General features: G+C 32.2%; 3 protein-coding genes across 3 annotated transcripts; 1 reads left to right on the top strand and 2 right to left on the bottom strand.

Moving 5' to 3' along the window:
- Positions 1-548: 548 nt before the first annotated feature.
- Positions 549-4,959, top strand: LOC146910042 (uncharacterized). Its single transcript, XM_085725269.1, has 8 exons — positions 549-880; positions 1,824-1,906; positions 3,515-3,676; positions 3,776-3,889; positions 3,977-4,052; positions 4,152-4,247; positions 4,352-4,442; positions 4,564-4,959. Exons 4-8 carry the CDS (start codon positions 3,819-3,821, stop codon positions 4,608-4,610), a joined length of 381 nt encoding a protein of 126 aa, XP_085581395.1. The 5' UTR covers positions 549-880; positions 1,824-1,906; positions 3,515-3,676; positions 3,776-3,818; the 3' UTR covers positions 4,611-4,959.
- A 5,038-nt stretch (positions 4,960-9,997) lies between these two features.
- Positions 9,998-10,451, bottom strand: LOC146910041 (outer envelope membrane protein 7-like). The gene has a single exon (XM_085725268.1). The coding sequence runs from the start codon at positions 10,410-10,412 to the stop codon at positions 10,209-10,211; it is 204 nt and encodes a 67-aa protein (XP_085581394.1). The 5' UTR covers positions 10,413-10,451; the 3' UTR covers positions 9,998-10,208.
- A 3,615-nt stretch (positions 10,452-14,066) lies between these two features.
- On the bottom strand, positions 14,067-17,037 carry LOC146910040 (small nuclear ribonucleoprotein SmD1b-like). The gene is made up of 4 exons (XM_085725267.1): positions 16,837-17,037; positions 16,674-16,750; positions 14,560-14,751; positions 14,067-14,444 (listed from the first exon to the last, which is right to left on the bottom strand). Exons 1-4 carry the CDS (start codon positions 16,848-16,850, stop codon positions 14,380-14,382), a joined length of 348 nt encoding a protein of 115 aa, XP_085581393.1. The 5' UTR covers positions 16,851-17,037; the 3' UTR covers positions 14,067-14,379.
- Positions 17,038-17,349: the final 312 nt, after the last annotated feature.

Raw genomic sequence — 17,349 nt, 5'->3', positions numbered from 1 at the left:
AAAGCAGCGTGCAGCCCTAAAGCTTCACCCACATCCACTGAAATAGTACAAGGATATGTAAAAGTCTTAGCCAGAACAAACGTACCTTCCGAGTCGCGAACACAGACGCCAATACCTGTGCGGTTAAGATGAGAAGAAAAGGCTGCGTCAATATTACATTTATATCTACCTGACATAGGGGGCCGCCACAAGATTCTATTTCGCTGGTGTGAGGTGGAGACCCCATATTCACGGCCATTGGATGCTGAGAAGGCGAGTGGGATCACTACCACAATTTTGGCTTTTAATAGCACAATTTTAATAGCGTTTCTGGATAAATGCTATTAAAAATGCAAATTATAGACCTGTTATAGCACTCTTCAAAAAGCGCTAAAAAAAACTTGTAAAAAGTTGGGTTAGATAGCGCTTTTCTATAAGTGCTATTATTCTTGTTCGCACTAATAGCGCTTTTAAGAAAACGCTATTGTTGAAGGGGGTATAGATAGCGTTTTCGCAAACGCTATGTTTGCCTTCATGAAAATTAAAAAAGGGCGGATACTTTTTTCATTTTCCCGCACATAACAAAAGCGTGAAAACACACCCACTCACTCCAAAAACTCACCCACTCACTCACCGTCCAAAACTCACCACTCCCTCACCGTCCAAAACTCACCTACCGTATCGAAAATCTTCCACCGTCAAAGTCAGAAGTCGATCACTTTCCTTCTCCCAAAACTGAAAACTTCCCTTTAGAACAGCTTCGGTCACTAAGTGCTATTATTCAGCTTCGGTCACTCTCACTCACTCGAAATCTCTCATCCTCACAGTTTCCCTTTAGAACGCTTGTAATCGAACAATCTCATCCTCACAGTTTCGTATTCTTTCCGATCTCACCACCACTGTAAGTCTTCATCATCCACTTCCAATTCCTAACCCTAATTTCTAGATTCAATCCTAATTTCACATATCCCTAATTGTTTTTGATTTCATCGATCGTTTTTATATCGAATAATTCAGCTTTTTTTTTTTTCATTCTTAGATTCATAATCGAGTGATTTATTTTGGATTTTGATTTTGTTAGTTTTGAACTATTAGGATTATGTATTGGATTTTCATTTTTTCGCTGTTTATGTCAGCTTGTTATTCAGCTTGGATTTTCATTTTATTTTGGATTTTCATTCTTAGATTCATAATCGAGTGACCAGAATTGGTTTTATGGGTTTTATGGGTTTTGTTCCAGAATTGGTTATGAGTTTCAAAATTGCTAATTAAACTTCCCGAATCAACCAAATATCATATAATCTTCAATTATTAAATTACTATTAAACTTAAAATCAGTCACATGTAACTAAGTAAGCTTCTTCCCTACTATCCACTTTTGTTTTAATCGGGTTTGTGTAAAAAATCTAGATGCCACCTCCTACTATGTATTGGGCAAGCAAAAATGCCCAACTTTTGAAACTATCTATATTGTTTTATTTATTTTTTACGGCAAATCATGTTGATTGTTACTCAAACCTTTTTTTCACTGTGATAGAGAGTGGTTGGAGCATCTTATTGTCTCTAATGGTTAAAAAGAACAATTCGTGTAATTGTCGTGAGCTTTTTTTCGCTGGATTAAGCATTTCTGATTGGTTTTTACCAAGAATTGTATAATGACTATAGGTGTGCGTGCTTATTTTCAGACTTTGTTTGTTAATTGTTATGAATTGCTTAAGGATGATTATTTGTTTGTTTACTTGTTTTGTTCTGTAACTAGTCTGATCGTGTGTTTTGATCTTGTTTTGTTAGTGGTTTTTGATTGGTTTTGTGTTTTGATCAATCTTGTGTTTTGGGTTTTGTAGGAACATTAATTGGAGGAACTTGAACGGAGTGTGGAACCTTTGTAGCTTAAATCGGTAAAGTTGTTGGAGAAGATTGTGAATAGGTAAATCATCTCAAATATGTCACATATGTTAAGATAGTTATGAGCTTCCTTTTTTTTTTTTTGCTAAGGTTGGTTCCGAATTTCTGTTTTTTTTTTCTTTCAATGTTGGCTATGAATTCAAAGTTATTAGTTGGGTATCTCATTCACATTGACAATATATTTTCTCAAATAAGTGATGAAAGGGTCTGTCATTTGTGGTCAAATTAAGCATTATTGATTGTGTGTTTATGTAGACATGATTTTGGGTTAAGTAAAGATGTGAATAAGAGTTTTTAAAATAGCTCCTGGTTTGTCTAAAATTCATTTTTGCAAAACTATTTCGTTACCAACTTTGGTACATATAGTAGTGGTAAGGGCTGGAAGAAAGTAAAAAAAAAAGGACCTGAGGCAATGGTTTATAAGTTACCTCATAACCTCGAAATACTTGTATTAGGTGGTAGACAAGTTTCATAGTTGTATTTTGAGCATAAATCAAAATGACCATTTTAAGTTAAATATGCCAAAGTACTATTATGAGTCTTATTTAAAATAGGCATATTCTTCAAATGAAAAATGATACTGACACGAGGTTTGTCTCTGTAGTTTTATTTTATTAATCTCTAATTGTAAAAAAAATGAAATCTTTGTCTCCTGATTCTATGAATGTTCCTTGAATTTCCATATTCAACTATGTTTGTTAGTCACAACAATATGAGATGCCAAAGTTATGTCTATGTGTGGATTAGAAATTTCCTACTACTGTACATTGGGACTGGATTCTAAACTAAGATGTATAATTAAGCAAGTGTATGTTGTTATATTGACCTTAATCAGTTTAATGATCCACATGGAAAAGCATATTTATCTTATATGTGATTAATGATTATTCTGATGGAAAACTAGATTCTTGTATAAGACTATCAACAAGAGCTAATTAATTATGATAAATTCATATTATTAGAGAATTGAAGTGTTCTTTCAGTTGTAAGTTTGATATGGCTATCTTGTATATTTTTTGTTTCTTTGTTTGTGATTCAACCTCAAATCCACAACACTGTATTTCCGAGGTATTGTTTGTTTTGGCCTTGTGTGAAAGGCATCTTATTGAATTGAGGAACGTGTGTGTTGTTTATAAACTACTATTGGCTCCGACTCCTAAACATTGTGGGATTTTTTTGTGTACCGGAACAGTTTGTTCTATATTCAATTTCCTTTTCAAATTCAAATGGTCGAATCAATTTACTAGCATTAAAATTGTATAACTTAAAATTGTATGATGGATGTGCAAAATTCACAAGATTGTCTACGATCTTAAAATTGTATAACTTAAAAGCACGCAATGGATGGTCTGATAAGAGCTTTACAGACTTGCTAACTCTGTTAAAAGATATGTTGCCTGAGAATAACGTGCTCCCTAGTCGAACCTATGAGGCTAAACAGATGTTACGTTCTATTGGCATGAGTTATGAGAAGATACATGCTTGTCCTAAAGATTGCATTTTATTTCGACTAGGGCTTTTGGGATATTGGTTTTCTGTCACAAACTCTGCTGTTCTGTTATTCCTATTTTTGGGAGTGTGTTGTTTGGTTTTTTATGTTTCTGTTTTGTGTTGTTTGTTCTGTTTCAAGGTTCTTGTATGAAAATTTGATCAAGCCTCGTGGGTTGGAAAATAAGTTCTCATTTTTATCCCCACATGTATCTCACGAGGATAAACAAGGGCAACAAATAGCAGACATCCTATTGACACACAAGTTTAAGAAGAAGCTGATTTTTGCACCGGTCAATTTAGGGTGAGTTTTCTCTACAAAACATCATTCAAGATGACTAAATTTGAAAATGTGGTTTTTTAATTATAATTGAAATATATGTAAATTATGATGGATATGCAGGCTAAATCATTGGGTGTTGCTTGTCATCAATCCCGGAGCTGAGATGATATATTATATGGATTCATTGCCGGGGGGACATCCTAACATTGACGTTGTAAGAAGAAAGTTCATGAAGTGAGTATTGATTCTTTTGATTTATAATTAACATAAGTATGATTATTGAGTGCTATTACTCCTTTGAAGTTGATTTAATTTTGATAGTGCAATGTGTATTTGTCGTTCCCTACATCCCAAGTCAAAATCAAAGTCAAGTATAATCCCATGGATAGAAATAAAGGTATATTTTCTAATCAATGGTATTTTTTTTGACAACGTAATCAATGGTATTTTTAATTCATCATGTGGATTAAATTTCAATTATGTAATTTTTTTCTAGTGTCCTATGCAAACTAATGGCATTGACTGTGGCTATTTTGTCATGCGATTTATGAAAGAGATAATATTGGCAAATCAAGACATCATCCCCGAAAATGTATGTATGTGATTTTTAATATACTGTTAATTTGTAATCATATATATATATATAGCTAGCCATTCTTTTTCTAACTCAATTTTTGGCTACTTTTATATTTGAAGTACTTTGGAGATTACAAATGTAAAACCTATTCTAAAGATAAGCTAGTTGAGGTCGAGGAGGATTGGGCAACCTTTATGGTCGAGTATCTTAGTGAGTTTCATTTTCTTTTTCAACAATTTTCATTTGCGTTTTTTAACTGAGTTATTTTAAATCGTAATTGGTTGTGCTGGAAATTCTATGTTAATTTTTCGTTTCATATTATATGACACAGGAGACTATATTGCTGAAAAACTTAAATTAGGTAAAATGCAACACTGATGGTGCTGCCAGCTCTGATAAAGCTGCTTGTGGGGCTTATTTAAAAATTCTGACTCAGGTTTTTTAGGTGCCTTTACTATCAATATTGGTCAATGTTCAGCTTTGAATGCAGAATTAATAGTAGCAATGGTAGCCATAGAGCTGGTACAATGATTTGCATCTCAGATTTTGGCAGAATTTGCTAGGCTAGGAACAAGACTGGTTTCCCAAATTAGTACTTTTTGGAGGGTTTTGGTTTTATGTCCCCCCTCATCTTCATCTTTATTTTGTACTTTTATCTTTTTATGGAATGAATTCTGAAGATTGTAATGAGATTATCATGAATGTTATTTGCTATATTCATATTTCAGTATCATTTTATAGCGTTTAATTATAGCATTTTTGGTTACAAATTAAAAAAAAATCGCAACTTTTGTTAGCGCTTTTAGTAAAACGCTAAGAAACCCCTATTTGAGTACAAAGGCTATGATAGCGCTTCTCAGAAAGTGCTAAGAAACAACTGTTAGAAAAGCTACTTTAATAGCACTAAAATAGAGCTTTATTAGCGCTTTTCTGAAAGCGCTATTGATGTGTTGCTATTTAATAGCGTTTGGAAAGCGCTATTATAGGCTCCTGACCTTTTATAGCGGGGGCTTTCTTAGCGCTTGAGAAGCGCTATTAAGAGCCAAAATAAGTGCTATTAAAGGGGGTATTTTGTAGTAGTGGATGCAAGAATTTCCGGCGCATTCGCTAGTTGCCAATCCGTAACCATGTTCCTAGCACGCTCGACAACCACCGCACTTGTTTCTGTAACATTGTCCCAAACTTTAAGGTTGCGGTGTTTCCACAAGCTCCACATAACAGTTGACAGACGTTGAGATAACTCAGCATATGATATTCTGATAAAAAATAGTGAAAAAAAATCATATTTTATGCAGGTTCCTTAAAAAAAATCATATTTTATGCAGGTGTAAAGCCATATGATAATGATATTCTGAATAAAAAATAGTGAAAAAAATATGCATTAGAAGTTTGATTTTATTAGAATGAACTAATGTATTTAACAAAGAACATGAGTTTAGGTTTTAACTTAGAGAGAAAAGTGGAATGTAATTCAATAATGGTTGAGAATAGGATAACATATTTTTCTATTATATATTTTGCATAAGAGTCGACCATGTATCTTAACATAAAAATGAATATTAGTGTCATTTAATCATCACTGAAATAAGAGTGTAATTGACTCTATTTTTTTCTTAGTAAATCCTTTAACTTTCATAACATTATTAACCTTGATTTTTCTTAGTCCTCATTAAAAAAAAAACATGTATATGTTGTCTGTTATATGGTGCTTATGTGTTTGTTATGATGCTTATGTGGATAGTCCTAACAGGATTTCAGTCGAAAGTCACATTTTTAATTATTACTTTTGTTAAAAAAATCCAATTAGTTAGGGTTCTTTAAAACCAAAAAATCCCCAAATTAATATGGGCGAAGCTATGAAAGCAATTAGATTGGATGAAGATGGTAGGCATGGATGTAAGAGGGGAGATGTTTGTGATTGAGACAACATTGGACCCCCACACTCAAAAAAAAAAGAGAAATGATATTTTGACAACCATTTTTTGACAACTTTTAGACAACTTTCTCTCTCATACTCACATGATGTTGTTATCCTCTCTTTTCCTTTTTCTCTCTCCATTGTTTTTGACCAATAAGAAGTGAGAAAAACAAGGTTGTCAACAAAGTTGTCATCAAATAGATGTCAAAATATCATTACTCAAAAAAAACCCACGGTGAAGTTCATTGAACATGTTTCTATCAAGTACATTATTGTTAGCTATGCCACTTGTTCTCCCACAACTCATTTGTTAATATTCCTACATCTCCACTAAAAAGTCGTAAATACGCTATTGAAAGAGCGAAAGTAAGAATATGAGAGGCATACGCCTAAATTGTGTGTTTGAATAGAATCGCTGAAATTCTATTTTATACACAAACATAAATTAAGAGCATTAATTAAGTACAAAAAGAATATGCTAAGAAATGTGGTAAGGAGTATGAGATGTTAAAAACATTCTAAAATAAAATATGCTAGAGTATATTCATGCACTATTCCTATATCATTTAAATAATGTTTAAATATCAACACACACTTCCTCTACGAAACCATCAATCCCCAAGAGCACCACAGTCCACCATTTAGAGGTATCCACAATTAACTCATGGTGGAATCCATCTATTAACTTTTTTGAGATGTTTGGTTGTTGGAATTTGATGTTTATTAGCATTAAAAAAATATAAATTAGTGATATGCACTACAAGGCTTAGGCATCCAGATACGAGGACTCAATTGTGGATGCTTTAAGTCCTCCCAATTATCCTATTTCCAACTCATAAAAGTTTTATATAAAAAAGAAAACTCCCGTAAGGCTTTAAGAATGGAGATTATGTAAAGCATTTCTCTTTTGTAAAATACACTCTCATCGTTTTTTGTTTTGACGTTTATAAAGTGTGTATCAAAGTGCAGTGTGAAGTAGGATGGGATAATGGAATAGCATAAGGAGCTGATACATTTGGAGTGCTAGTGCTTCATTTTATTGTCTTTCAATATAGTGATATATCAGCATGTGATACATCTCGTACCATTTACTCTTATTATAACAACACTTTTAGGAGTGCTTGGAGTTTGCTGTGGAAAAATTCATGCATGCTGCAAATCTGTTTTTTTGGTTCATAACAATATCAGGTAGGAGCTATTTTGTTTTAGAAAGATGAGTCATATGTTGTGTTGGGGAGTTCGAAGATCACAAAAGAAACTCTAAGAAATAAGAGAGGGAGACACAACATCTCCACCCAAAAGCATAAGATATTATGTCAATGGGTAACATCTCTTATACATTCAACATTTCACTCATTCATAGACGATATAAGACTTAACAACTCACACTTAAAACCCAACATCCTGTTGAAGAAAAGTGAAGTCTATTATCATTTGTTATCTTTGTTTGATGTGCTGCAAGGAAAGAAAGTATATCTTGGTGCTTATTGTGTGGTTGGTTGTTAGTGCTTCCCTAATTGGTACCCTAGGTGGATTTGTAATGTAAAGAAGGATTTGGTGCTTATATATGTTGGCTTGTTGCAGACAGACAGTAGTGACAGTGTAGTTTGCTTGGCGTAGTTTTTTTCTTCTTTAGTTAGGTGGTTATGGTTATCATGCTTTTTGGTGAAAACTTTTCAGCCAGCTTTAGGACGTGATTTTGCTATAGCTAAAAGACAAACCTTACCAATTGCCCAATGTATGAAGAGAACAACCTGGTATTCAATCCTAATCCTAAAATTACAGTATTTCATAAAATAAAACAAAACACAAATACGATGCTTCTATTTCAACAACAGAACACTGCTAATGTTATTTTACTTGGACAACTGGACGAAATACAAATACAAGAAAGGAACAATTAACACCCTCGACACGGCAGCGCTCAAATTTAGGCGTCTGCGGCGCCATCTCCAGCGTCAGTTTCAGAAGCGGCGAAAGCGACAACCCGGAACATCTCTCAATTTATTTCTTTTTTTGAGCAAACCACACTCTGAATTTATGAAGATAATGTAGTGCAACTTGCGTGTAGCAACTCCAATGCTGTTCTTAAGAGTGTTCCACAGCTTCAAGAACAGGTTCTACTTTTGTATCCCATTGAAGTTGAGTGACATGGAGGGCCAAGCTGGAGAACCGTTCTCCAGGGAGAACAAGTTCTAGCAGAAAATGGTCAGAAAAAGCAGATGAATGGGAGAGAGAAGATGCAAAAAGCAGATGAACAAGTTCTTCAAGTTTTTTCTCTTCAAATATCATCTCAGATCTGATTTAAATATGTGAGAACAGTTTAAAAAGAATAAAAATGATAGAATTAAAAAAAAAAAAAAAAAAAAAAGGAGTCGGCGATGGATTAGAAGTGGAAAGAGGAAGTTGGAGAGTTTGATGGCATATTTATGTGCTGGGTTGTTGCGTTAACTCTATAGTCTATATCCATTCCTTTTAACAAAATTAAATTAAAAAACTGATTTTTTTATTAAATATATATTACAAAAATAGAAGATATAAAGAAAATAAATAGTTTGGTAAAAAAATAGAAATGTGTGGGGTCTATTGTGGGACCCTAAAAAGTAATATAAGAACACAAATATAGTTCTTGCATTAGAGCAAAAATGAGTGATAGTTCTTAAATCCTATGTGTCATCCATGGGCCCACAAAAATTGATTGAAGAACAAAATTTTGGTTCTAGTATTGGAGATGCTCCAACTCACCACCACAAACAACTTCCTAATCCAAACCTTGGCAGTACCACTCAAAAATGTAGCTTTCATGAAATTGGCATATTCTTTATTCTCCTTTTTACACGTAACTATTTTTCAACTAATTATAAACACTGCATGAATGATAATGATTATGTTCGCTGCACATTCTAAAATTACGATCGAAGAAACCAGAATTCAGGGGGGATTCAATTGGATGTAATGGAGGAGAATGGTGAGTTTTGGCCAAGTTAGAATTAATGAGTTGCAAGGATAAACTAGTGAAAGTGTGGAACATGCATATCATATGATTTAAAATAATGCAGCTGCATTGATGCAGTATTGGAATTTGAAACTCTAAATTTCATTAGGTTATCAATTACAAATATACTTGCAGCAATTAGTAAACAAAAATATAGTGATGGTATTGCAGCATATGGAAGCTAAAATCAAAATATATTATGTATACAAAAATTACCAAAAAATATACATTAATGAATAAAAAAAGGAGAATGCTAAGGAGTGCCATTGGTTAGAGTATTAAAATAAGTAATTTTGCAATAAAAAGTTGTGTAATCATTGCTAAGACAAAAGTAAAAACTTGCATTTCCAAGACACAATTTCTAGTAATGGATTCCTTAACCATTGCCCGCACCTGTTTGTAAAACCCATAAAAAAAAAAAAAAAAAAAAACTGACAACAATAAAAGATAATTGGAGAATTGAAATCAAACATCTTCATACTCCCCAATTGTCCAAATAAGGGGAGAACAAGACATTGTTCAAATTGTAAAGCAAGAAAATAAGATGAATATCACATTAATTAGGTAAGTACAACCCATAATAAGAAAGTTTTTCAATCTCTCTATCAAAGCAACGACAAATTGACAAATTTCAAATCCAGATCAGAATTCAGAAGCAAGTTTGAACAAAGTTATATTTCAAAGTTCAAAATTGTTAATCTAACAAGAAGATGCTACTAGCAAATTTTAATGTCTAAAAAAACGCCAAAAATTTAACACATGTCAAATTCCTTCTAAAGTGTAAGTTGGACAAAATCATAGACTAGTGACATGATTTTGTTGAAGCTGCTGAGTGTTGTTATAGAAGAATGATTTCACAAGCTTTGTTATTTTTATAACATGATTGCAATTGTAAATATAATACATAACGAGAATCAATCCTAATCTTACCCTAAAATTACACAGAATTACACAAAACAGAACAGAAAACACAGGTAATATTATTTCACTTGAACAATTTAATACAATACAAGATGCAATAAAGAAATTACTAAGCAGCACCAGCTACATGATTGCGCTGAAATTAGGCGTCTGCAGTTGCGGTGGCATCTCCGGTATCAGCTTCAGGAGCGGCGGCAGCAGGAACATCATCAGGATCACGGGTCGGGTCAGATTTGTCGATAGAGTCGCGGGTCTGAGAAAGGAAGGGTTTGAAAGCGAGTTCAATAGCGAGCCAGACAAATGCTAAGGCTCCAGCAACCACAACCGCTTCTTTTGCCTTTCCCATCCTTTTTTTTCTTTCTTCAGTCTATTCTTTACTTACCACACTCTCGAATTCGATAGTGAGATAGTAATAATAATGCGTTGCGTGTGACTCACCACCACAAACAACTTCCCAATCCAAAACACAGTCCTACCACTCACAAACGTAACTTTCTTCGAATGGAATTCGCATCTTCTTTCTTAGTATGCTTTTTACACGTAATAATTAATAACCATCTCATAAAATCATTTTTTATTTTGTTTACTAAATATGTCAAGTAGTAATTGAAATTGTAGGAATTTGATCCAAACATTTTGATCAAATGGTTTATATCAAATTATGTATACCAAGAGTATTTAAATAAGATGGTAGTAAATTATCTCGTCCACCTTAATCAGAATTTTTAGTTTCGAGTTCAAACCTAAACATGGGATGGTGTTAAATATTTTTAAGGAGAGTTTTGTCATTTATTGCAATCTTATCTGATTCAAAAGATATTACCACCCTTTATGGATGCATGCAAAGATATTTAATTAAAGAGTGGTGCTATATAGCACGACACCCCTGATGCACGAATAAAACAGCTTACAATTTGCTTGGTAAACAAAAAAAAACACCGTAAAAGTCATAACCGTATAACATGTTAAAGCAGTGCTTACTAGTTACCAGTTATTAATTGTGAGAATAATGTACACTCATAATTACTATGCTTCGTTGGTCATAGTAATTAACTGGTCACTTTTTATAATAAAGACTATATACATTAATTATTCAATGTATCTAAAAAGTGAAATTTTGCTTATAATAGTGACCGGAGGGAGTATATAAATTGACTTAATACATTTTTAAGAAAGGACAAATGTTAATCATTTTGTTAATGCAGCGTCAAACCCATGACATCGTTATCACTTAAACTCCTATGTTCCTCCTCAAGCCACTAAGGCTCTGTTTGGTAAAACCAGTGAATAGCTTATAAGCTAGCTGATAGCTTATAGCTGATAGCTAATGACTGATAGCTTATAGCAGATACTTGATAGCTGATGATTTATAACTGATAAGCTAATTAAAGTGTTTGGTAAAATTAACGGTTCAACTAGCTGATAAATATAAAATGACGTAAAAGGACATTCCTGATTCGTAATAAAATCTATAATAACTAATAGTATTTTAGATATTTGAAAAATTCTTGTTTTTAAAAAAAATTGGTAATTTAAGTATTTATATATTATTAAATTAGTTTCTTTTTTTTCCTAAAATTTTATTTTGAATTATTTTTCATTTCAGTTTTTATACTTTATAAAAAATTAAAGTGTAAAGTTTTATTTTAAATCAAAATAATATACCCATAAGATAAAAAAAAAATGCTAAAGGAAAAAAACAAAGATGCATATATATTTTAGGGACAAGTTGTATATATATATATATATATATATATATATATATACAACGAGATAACATTTTTTTTAGAAAAAGAAATTGCTATAAAAAAAATCGTATATTAATTTGAAGTGCCCACTCGATGTTGTACGTTAAGGTAATAGCCTCATTTTGTTTTAAATTATATAAGTAATATTATTATTATTAAGGGTAAAAGTGGATTTTAATTAAAATAATAAGGGTAAAACTGGAATTAAAAGTGAGACGCTGGCTCTGTTTGGTAAAAATAGCTTTTAGCTGATAGCTTTTAGCTGATAAGCTAGTTGAAGTGTTTGGTAAAATTAGCGGTTCAACTAGCTTATAAACGTAAAATGACATAAAAGGACATTCTTAATAAAATTTATATCAATTAATACTTCAAATACTTTCTTTTTAAGAAATTTTAAGATACTTAAAAATTAGTAATTTATATAATTAATTTAAAATATTAATTTATATATTATTATTAATAAATTAATTTTTTCCTGCATAGATTATTATTTATATTTATGTTTATTTTAATTTTATACTTTATAAAAAAAGTTAATAATAATGTTTCTATCTATTCATTTAAATTATAAAACTAATAATAATAAAATTATATATTATACTAACAACGAAAATTATAAAGGCTCTTTCAAAGCAAAACAAAAAAATTATAAAAAGGTAATGTTGTTTACGTAACAAAATATGTATATTGCAACCATCTTTTTTTTTTGTCAAGGTAAATTGCCATCTTCCCTTAAATATATTGCCACGTAACAATTTTTTGCCAATAACCTAACAATTTATATAGGGTAAAAACAGAATTTAGTTAAAGTGATAAGGGCAAAAATGGAAGAAAAAATGAGAAGCTATAAGCTATAAGCTCAAACGCTACTTGAAGTAGCTTCTGAAAAATAGCTTATAAGCTCCTGAAATAAGCTATAAGCTCGTTGTAAAAAAGTGTTACCAAACAGAGCTGTTTTTGTCAAATGAGCTTATAAGCTAAAAGCTCTTTTTGGTGGTTTACCAAACAGAGCCGCTATAAGCTCAAACGCTAGCTTCTGAAAAATAGCTTATAAACTCCTGAAATAAGTTATAAGCTCGTTGTAAAAAAACGTTAGCAAACAGAGTTTTTTTTGTCAGACGAGCTTATAAGCTATCAGCTATAATCTCTTTTTTGGGTGTTACCAAATAGACAAGCCACCGTGTTTCATATTAAAAAGAACACCTTTTCAATTTTCAAAAAGTGGAATACACAATTTTCAAATAACATTTTTTTTTTTTTAAATCCCTTAACTAGTGCCGCACTGGTTAGGGGTTTTCACAGTACGATTTGGTTCAGTTTTGAGATTAAGTCATCCGAACCGCAAGATAAAAATACATGCAATTTGGTTTGGCTCGGTTGACTTTAAAAATAAAATTCAAATCAAACCTAACCATCGCGGTTTAGGCTGGATCAGTTGGTGCGGTTTTTCTAAGACAATATAATTTTGTTTTCAACATTAAAATCAAGTTAAAAAGCTAAACACAACATATTTCCAACAATGTTTGGTTGGTTTGCCATTTTCCTATTGGATTGATTCGATTTTGAATAAGCGTAACATTGCTTAGCATTTCAATTTTACAAATCATTTTCTAATTCAATAATAACTTGCAACACTTCTAACAATTAAAACCTACAACTTTCAGCTAGCGTTTTTTTTCCCTGAAAAATAACTTTGTCAACATTCAGTTAATTTAGGGTTAAATATGTTTTTGGTCCCTATAAATATACCAACTTTTCATTTTAGTCCCTCTAAAATTTTTCTTCAACTTTTAGTCCCTCAAAAATTTTCATCTTCAGTTTTGGTCCCTCCTTTAAAGTAAACTCATATGTAGAATTCATATTTTTGAATAAAATTTCGCAAAAAAAATTCATAATATTATAAGAATCTCTCCCAAAAAAATTTGGAATTTTTTAACAAAACATGAATTTAATATGAATTTTTACATTTTTTATGGTTAAAAATTCATATTAAATTTATGTTTTGTTAAAAAATTCTAATTTTTTTTGGGAAATATTTTTACAATATTCTACACATTTCTGCACAATTTCATTAAAAAATATTAAAATTAACTTAAAAATAGGGACCAAAAGTAGTGATTGAAAATTTTATAGGGACTAAAAGTTGAAGGAAAATTTTAGAGGGACTAAAACGAAAAATTGGTATATTTATAGGGACCAAAAACATATTTAACCCGTTAATTTATCATGTTTATATTTAAACAATCTACACGTAACAAAATCAGCGTCTAAATCGCAGAAAATAACCATTTGTTCAAATAACACAATTACCATTACCACTGCAGACAAGGCAAGTCAGTGATCAACGATTCCTATAAGCTCCTACTAAGACAGCTTCTTTCAGTTGATTGGCATTTGACATTGCCCAGCAGGGATTATAAACTAGATCTATATAAAGCACTTATGTAAGAATATAACATCATTAACATTCCACACAACTAACAATAACACACAGTTGATGTCTTTCAAACTGTCAGAAAATTGCCCTACAATAAGGTCAAATCCATAAAACCTGTGATACACAATTTAACGGCCACGACCGCGTCCACGACCGCGTCCTCGCCCCCGTCCTCGCCCCAAAGGCTTTCCTCCTGCAATTAAAATCAAAACTTTGAAAACCAGAAATACATAGATAACAATCCAACTAGACATAATGGCTCTGATTGAAAAGCATCATAGTTACTATCAAATAGTCGTATACAGTACCAGCAGTTGGCTTCTTAGGCTTGACCCTAGGAGCTTCTTCAACAAGTAAAGTTTCAAGGTTCAAGCTGTCAGGAAGGATATAATAACGAATGTTGTTGCCTCTCACACTGAGATGATCCAAAGTAACTGGATTTTTCCCCTTTAGAGTTAGCTTAACGGTTTTCAAATGTGTATTCATACTGATGTCAACACCTGTAACAAAGCAACAAGTCCAAGGATCAGTACAACTAATGCTCCAAACCACTTCTCACCCCATCACAAATAAAAGGCAAGAAAATTCACTAGTTAATAGTTAGACATGAGCCGATATGCATTCACTTTTTAATACAAGGAAATTCCTCGGTGCTTAATTTGATTGTATATGGATTATAAGCAGTAACATATTGCCAATTTAGAATACAAGGATTCACCATACTCACAAATCATGTTCACTTTCAGTTTCAACTAATTATAAACATTGCATGAAAGAAAGTGATTGTGTTTGCTATTTAGTTATGAAGCTAGTAGACACACCTACACATTGGACCTTTTAAACTTACAATTGATGACCACATAATTCTGGGGGATTCAATTGGAGGAGAATGGTGTGTTTCCGGAAAGTTAGGATTAGTAAGTTGGAAAGCTACACTAATGGAACAGGCATTAGAGATGGGCTTTAGAATGATGCAGATGCACTGACGCTGTATAGGAACGCTAAATTCCATTAGTTTATCAAACATGCTTGGAACAATTAGTATACAAAAATATGGCTGATGATATTGCAGCATATGGCAGCCATAATCAAAACATAATTTGTATAGAAAGATTACCAAAAATATATACGGCAAAGGATAATAAGAAAACAATGAGCTGACAACGGTTGAAGAGAATTGGAGAATTAAAATCAAACATCCTCCTACTGTCCGATTGTACAGATAAGGGGAGAACAAGACATTGCTCAAATTTCAAAGCAAGAAAATAAGATAAATATCACATTTACCATGCAAGGATAACCAAGAATAAGAAAGTATTTAAATCTCTCTATCAAGCCAGAAACGACAAATCAAGAACTCTCAAGCCCAGAGCAGAACACCAAAGAAAAGCAAGGAAAAATAATCCTATTCTAAAGCAAGATCAAAATTATTAATCTAACAAGAAGCTACCTAGGGTCTACTGGTAAATTTTTTGTCTGAAAAAAGTCAATATATAAAAAGAAGCAGAAAACTGCAACCAACTCCAGACAGAACATCAACATTTGGCCCACTAAATTAAGAAAAAAGGGAATCCATATTCTATTAGGGGCCCAATTGGATTGGCTTATTTTTTTAGCTTATACAAAACAGCTTATGCAAATAATAAGCTTTTATTTCATAAGCTTGTCAAGGTAGTTTATGAAAGAAAAAAAAACAGCTTATGAAAATACAACTTTTGTTTGTGAGAACTCATGAAACAACGTAAAAGCTTATTTATTTGCATAAGATGTTTTTCATAAGCACAAAAATAAGTCAATCCAAACGGGCCCTAGATATGTTGTACAAGTAATCTATTGCACTGTCATATAGAAAATAACAGGGTACTGTAATTACTAATTAGCTCTTCACCTTGGCAAGACAGGAAGTTGTTCGTAATATTATAGGAGTTAACTACCAATTAACAGCTCATGTCAAATGTCGAAATCTTGCGGAATTCCAAGTAAGTTGAAGGGAGAAGTACCAGTTTAAAAACAGATCTATTGTGGAACTCCCAAAACAATGCTTCGTATGTAATACATGATTATGCTTCGTATAAAATATAATAATAATAATAATAATAATAATAGAGAAAATAGGATACACACTGACTGTGTGAAATAATAATTTTACACTGTCATCCAATAGCAACCGTGTACTCCATCAAATCACCCCACTGTAATGGCATGATATGGAGAAACAGCTGACTTCAATTGGATGTTTGTGTAAAGTCAATTTACACTGACAGAGCATATCCATTAAACTCGTAATAATAATAATAATAATAATAATAATAATAATAATAATAATAATAATAATTAGGGTTTAACAAAAATGTGGTAATGCAAAGCACAGAGCAAAATTAGGGTTTAAGAAAAGCGGCAACAAAATGAGAGTGAAGAGTACCTGTGATAGTGCCATGAACAATAGTACCATTCTTCAACTCGATTGAGACGGTTTCGTTGTTCAACTTCATGAGAAATCTGCACGAGATTTGGTATTGACATTTTAGACTGAGATTGAAAAGGACAACAGTAAACAAGAACAAAAAGGGAGAGGAAGGTGATACCTAACGAGCTTCATGGTGGTGGAGAAAAAGAGAGTCGCGGTGGAAAATCGCAAATAGCGGCAGAAAGAGTGAGGTTTTTTTTGGGCTCCGAACTACACTAGTGTTTAGTGCTGCTGTACTCGCTGCAAGAAGAGAAAAAAAAAAAACCCTTCGATAAACTATATATAGAAACACAAATTCAAAGTTTTTCCCCACATTATTGTGGAAAAAAAAAACAATTGCCCCACATTTATAAAATTTTATTTGAAATTTTAAAAAAACAACTAAAACGTGAAACAAATTTGAACCTCGGGACAATTTCCCGAGCGCTTATTTCAGCAAAATCAGTCAATTTCTGCCTTAAATTACACCCATGCCCCCCCTTGTTTTGTGGCCATGAAGCAATTCTATTGGTTAATTCATCTATCGGGATGTGCTCGGGATAAAACCCCTCGGGAAAAATAGCATGGCTGCACGGTTAATCATGGCTAAACCTTTTCATTTTTTTTCAAATCTAAAATTCTAATTAAAAAA

The sequence above is a fragment of the Medicago sativa genome, chromosome 7 (genome assembly GCF_051527215.1).
Source record: "Medicago sativa cultivar Bolivia chromosome 7, Bolivia_mono, whole genome shotgun sequence".
NCBI lineage: Eukaryota > Viridiplantae > Streptophyta > Magnoliopsida > Fabales > Fabaceae > Medicago > Medicago sativa.
This window is presented reverse-complemented; position numbering and strand designations above follow the sequence as displayed.

Coding starts and splice junctions, on each gene's coding strand:
- LOC146910042 (XM_085725269.1), top strand. CDS start 3,819: ATGATATATTATATGGATTCATTGCCGGGGGGACATCCTAACATTGAC. Junction 3,890..3,976: donor GTAAGAAGAAAGTTCATGAA/GTGAGTATTGAT, acceptor TAATTTTGATAG/TGCAATGTGTATTTGTCGTT. Junction 4,248..4,351: donor AAGACATCATCCCCGAAAAT/GTATGTATGTGA, acceptor TTATATTTGAAG/TACTTTGGAGATTACAAATG.
- LOC146910041 (XM_085725268.1), bottom strand. CDS start 10,412: ATGGGAAAGGCAAAAGAAGCGGTTGTGGTTGCTGGAGCCTTAGCATTT.
- LOC146910040 (XM_085725267.1), bottom strand. Junction 14,752..16,673: donor TGTTCATGGCACTATCACAG/GTACTCTTCACT, acceptor GCTTTGTTACAG/GTGTTGACATCAGTATGAAT. Junction 14,445..14,559: donor GCCTAAGAAGCCAACTGCTG/GTACTGTATACG, acceptor TTTTAATTGCAG/GAGGAAAGCCTTTGGGGCGA.